Source organism: Apium graveolens, unplaced genomic scaffold, assembly GCF_009905375.1.
Source record: "Apium graveolens cultivar Ventura unplaced genomic scaffold, ASM990537v1 ctg4663, whole genome shotgun sequence".
In the NCBI taxonomy this organism is placed as follows: Eukaryota; Viridiplantae; Streptophyta; class Magnoliopsida; order Apiales; family Apiaceae; genus Apium; species Apium graveolens.
In genome coordinates this window covers 32,429-37,712 of record NW_027418631.1, presented here as the reverse complement: position 1 = coordinate 37,712, position 5,284 = coordinate 32,429, and the positions used below count along the sequence as shown (strand labels likewise).

At 34.6% G+C, this 5,284-nt stretch overlaps 1 protein-coding gene across 1 annotated transcript; it reads left to right on the top strand.

Moving 5' to 3' along the window:
• The first annotated feature begins 1,788 nt into the window (after positions 1-1,788).
• On the top strand, positions 1,789-2,367 carry LOC141702106 (uncharacterized). Its single transcript, XM_074505794.1, has one exon. It carries the CDS (start codon positions 1,789-1,791, stop codon positions 2,365-2,367), a length of 579 nt encoding a protein of 192 aa, XP_074361895.1.
• Positions 2,368-5,284: the final 2,917 nt, after the last annotated feature.

Here is a 5,284-nt window from a genome sequence, read left to right as displayed (position 1 = left end):
TGTGGCATTAATAAGTGGTAAAATGATGTCAAATTGGATGTATATAATGTTAACATGTTAATTATATTATATATGGTGGAAAGTGACTCTTATAGGGTGCAAAGTGACTTTAATATGGTGAAAAGTGACTTACATGGTTGATTAGAACCAAAATGTGGAACAAAATTGACCTGCATGAAAGTGGAACTGATAGGTGGTAAAAGGATGTCAAATTGGATGTATATGATGTTAACATGTTAATTATACAAATAGATTGTGGAAAGTGACTCATATAGGGTGCAAAATGATTTTAGTATGGTAAAAAGTGACATACATGGTTAATTAGAACCAAAATGTGGACCAAAACTGACTTGTATGAATGTGGCACTAAGAGGTTGTAAAAGGATTTCTAATTGCATGTACATGATGTTAACATGTTAATTGTACCAATATATGATGGCAAGTAACTCTTATAGGGTGCAAAGTGACTTTAATATGGTGAAAAGTGACTTACATGGTTGGATATATATGATGTTAACATGTTAATTGTTGTATATATGGTGGAAAGTGACTCCAATTTTGATCTCTACTCTTCACAGAATGGGTTTTCCTGCTTTGTTTATCAATTGGATTCATACTTGTTTATCCTCAGCTATGGTCTCAGTTAAAATTAATGGTGCTCTGGAAGGGTACTTCCAATGCAAATCTGGGCTACGACAAGGTGACCCTCTTTCCCCGTCTCTGTTTGTGCTAGCCATGGAAGTCTTCTCTGCTTTCATTCGAAAGTGCTCTTCGAATCCAGATTTTTCTTATCATTGGCGCACGTCTCATGCAGATATTACTCACTTGATTTTCGCAGATGATGTAATGTTATTCTCGAAAGGAGATGAAAAATCCATGAAAATTATGTTGGACACAATCTCTGAATTCTCCTTAACATCGGGACTTCATCCTAATGCTACCAAAAGCAATTGTTTCTTCTGTAACACTCCTCAGGAAGTTGAGAATGCGATTATTAGTTATTCTGGATTCCAGATTGGTCATCTCCCAATCAAATATCTGGGTTTACCTGTAATCTCTAAAAAACTCTCCAAGGCAGACTGCACTCCTCTAGTTCTTCGCATGTGCTCAAAGATTGATCTCTGGACTAATGCCTTTCTGAAATTTTCTAGAAGATTGCAGCTGATTAAAGCCATATTATTCGGTATCCAGAGCTATTGGACCATGTACCTTTTTCTTCCCAAGAGTGTGCTTAAAAATCTAAAATCTACTCTAGCTAAATTCTTATGGGGTGGAGCATCCTCTGCTAAATGTCATTATAAAGTTGCTTGGGAGACATGTTGCTTACCAAAAGTAGAAGGAGGTCTAGGCATTCGAGACCCACTGGAGTGGAATAAAGCAGCCATCATTTATCAATTCTGGAGAGTAATCCAGCCTAACCAATCATCCCTTTGGAGTATTTGGTTGCACTCCTGCCTCTTCCGCAACAAGTCAATTTGGACAGCGCCTGCTCCTAGTTCCTGTCCCTGGTGCATCAAAAAATTGATTAATGTGCGAATTGAGGTGGCTCAAAGAATCCAATACAAAATCGGTGCCGAGTCAATTTTTAAATTATGGCATGATCATGGATTAATGGTACACCCTTGTTCTCTAAATACGGTAATAGCATTATATCTATCATGGAATCGACATCTATGGCCAGCATAGAATCGTTTATTCGAGACGGACTTTGGCATATTCATCCCTCGAATCATGTTTCTGCCATTGAGGTTAGGAATGAAATGTTGGGAGTCAGATTATTTGCTCGAGATGAAATTCTATGGGAAAGTCAACAAGGAAAAGAGGTTAACATCTCAAAAATCTGGAACTCTATTCGCAGAATTGGACAGCCACCTCCTTGGATATCAGCTGTTTGGAGTATTTTTCGACTCCAAAAAATTCATTCTTTTTTGGCTGGAAATTCAAGATAGATTGTTGACAAAAGAGCGTATGAGTCGTTTTGGAATGTATAATGATGGCAGATGTATGCTATGCAATGGTCACAATGAAAATGTTAGTCACTTGTTCATGGAATGCGGGTATGCAACTCAGATTCTTCAGGCCTGTCCTGTTACTCTTAAGAGGGACTGGATGGATTTTAGGCAAGGAAATTTCCTAGCAAACACAGAGAGCAACATTAAAAGACAAATTGCCTATCTTTATATTGGGACTACAATATACTATATATGGCAAGAGCGGAATAGAAGAATGCACAGCAATGGCAACAATCGAAGCTCCAGGGTGCTGCTTTTCATTATCAAAAGAGAAGTGAGAGAAAAATTATTTTCTTGCAAGCGTTTTCACAGAGCAGTGGAAAATAATTCAAATCTCATTCCCCTATTGTACTAGAGAAAAGGATAGAGTAGAACTCTTAGATATTAGTTTTGGGCTACTGTTTATTTAAAGAAATCATCTTTAAATAGAAGTAAAGCTAGTTTCTTTGTTCTGTATCAATGACTTGGCATTGTTGGGAGTCTGTTCCTGATCTTTGATGCCCAAGGGTATACCCTAGTATTTTGTATTTTTCTTTGTTGGGTTTATACAATTATTACTAAGCAAAAAAAAAATGACTCTAATATGGTGAAAACTAACTTACATGGTTGATTAGAACCAAAATGTGGAACAAAATTGATCTGTATGAAAGTAGAATTAAAAGGTGGTAAAAGGATGTCAAATCGGATGTATATGATGTTAACATATTAATTGTACAAATATATGGTGGAAAGGGACTCATAAAGGGTGCAAAATGACTCTAATATGGTGAAAAGTGACATACATGGTTAATTAGAACCAAAATGTGGACCAAAATTGACTTGTATGAATGTGGCAGTAAAAGGTGGTAAAAGGATTTCTAATTGCATGTACATGATGTTAACATGTTAATTGTACCAATATATGATGGCAAGTGACTCTTATAAGGTGCAAAGTGACTCTAATATGGTGAGAAGTCACTTACATGATTAATTAGAGCCAAAATGTGGCCCAAAATTGACCTGTAGGAAAGGGGTACCAAGAGGTGCTTAAAGGATGTTTAATTGCATGTACATGATGTTAACATGTTAATTTTATCAATATATGGGAAAAGTGACTCTTATAGGGTGCAAAGTGACTCTATTATGGTGAAAAGTGACTTACATGGTTGATATGAGCCAAAATGTGGTATAAAATTAACTTGTATGAATGTAGTATTAATAAGTTGTAAAAGGATGTCAAATTGGATGTATATGATGTTAACATGTTATATATATGGTGGAAAGTGACTCTTATAGGGTGCAAAGTGACTCTAATATGGTGAAAAGTGACTTACATGGTTGATTAGAACCAAAATGTGGAAAAAAATTGACCTGTATGAAAGTGGAACTAATAGGTAGTAAAAGGATGTCAAATTGGATGTATATGATGTTAACATGTTAATTATACAAATAGATTGTGGAAAGTGACTCATATAGGGTGCAAAATGACTTTAGTATGGTGAAAAGTGACTTACATGGTTAATTAGAACCAAAATGTAGACCAAAACTGACTTGTATGAATGTGGCACTAGGAGGTTGTAAAAGGATTTCTAATTGCATGTACATGATGTTAACATGTTAATTGTACGAATATATGATGGCAAATGACTCTTATAAGGTGCAAAGTGACTCTAATATAGTGAGAAGTCACTAACATGATTGATTAGAGCCAAAATGTGGCCCAAAATTGACTTGTAGGAAAGGGGTACCAAGAGGTGGTTAAAGGATGTTTAATAGAATGTACATGATATTAACATGTTAATTGTATCAATATATGGGGAAAGTGACTCTTATAGGTGCAAAGTGACTTTAATATGGTGAAAAGTGACTTACATGGTTGATTAGAACCAAAATGTGGAATAAAATTAACTTGTATGAATGTGGCATTAATAAGTGGTAAAATGATGTCAAATTGGATGTATATAATGTTAACATGTTAATTATTGTATATATGGTAGAAAGTGACTCTTATAGGGTGCAAAGTGACTTTAATATTGTGAAAAGTGACTTACATGGTTGATTTGAACCAAAATGTGGAACAAAATTGACCTGCATGAAAGTGGAACTGATAGGTGGTAAAAGGATGTCAAATTGGATGTATATGATGTTAACATGTTAATTATACAAATAGATTGTGGAAAGTGACTCATATAGGGTGCAAAATGATTTTAGTATGGTAAAAAGTGACTTACATGGTTAATTAGAACCAAAATGTGGACCAAAACTGACTTGTATGAATGTGGCACTAAGAGGTTGTAAAAGGATTTCTAATTGCATGTACATGATGTTAACATGTTAATTGTACCAATATATGATGGCAAGTAACTCTTATAGGGTGCAAAGTGACTTTAATATGGTGAAAAGTGACTTACATGGTTGATTAGAGCCAAAATGTGGAATAAAATTAACTTGTATGAATTTGGCATTAATAAATGGTAAAAGGATGTCAAATTGGATATATATGATGTTAACAATGTTAATTGTTGTATATATGGTGGAAAGTGACTCCTATAGGGTGCAAAATGACTCTAATATGGTGAAAAGTGACTTACATGGTTGATTAGAACCAAAATGTCGAACAAAATTGATCTATATGAAAGTAGAATTAAGAGGTGGTAAAAGGATGTCAAATCGGATGTATATGATGTTAACATGTTAATTGTACAAATATAATGTGGAAAGTGACTCATATAGGGTGCAAAATGACTCTAATATGGTGAAAAGTGATATGGTTAATTAGAAGCAAAATGTGGACCAAAATTGACTTGTCTGAATGTGGCACTAAGAGGTGGTAAAAGGATTTCTAATTGCATGTACATGATGTTAACATGTTAATTGTACCAATATATGATGGCAAGTGACTCTTCTAAGGTGCAAAGTGACTCTAATATGGTGAGAAGTCACTTACATGATTAATTAGAGCCAAAATGTGGCCCAAAATTGACTTGTAGGAAAGGGGTACAAAGAGGTGGTTAAAGGATGTTTAATTGCATGTACATGATGTTAACATGTTAATTTTATCAATATATGGGAAAAGTGACTCTTATAGGGTGCAAAGTGACTCTATTATGGTGAAAAGTGACTTACATGGTTGATATGAGCCAAAATGTGGAATAAAATTAACTTGTATGAATGTGGTATTAATAAGTTGTAAAAGGATGTCAAATTGGATGTATATGATGTTAACATGTTAATTATTGTATATATGGTGGAAAGTGACTCTTATAGGGTGCAAAGTGACTCTAATATGGTGA

Excerpts from the sequence above, each read along its gene's own strand:
- LOC141702106 (XM_074505794.1), top strand. The coding sequence starts at position 1,789 with ATGAAATTCTATGGGAAAGTCAACAAGGAAAAGAGGTTAACATCTCAA.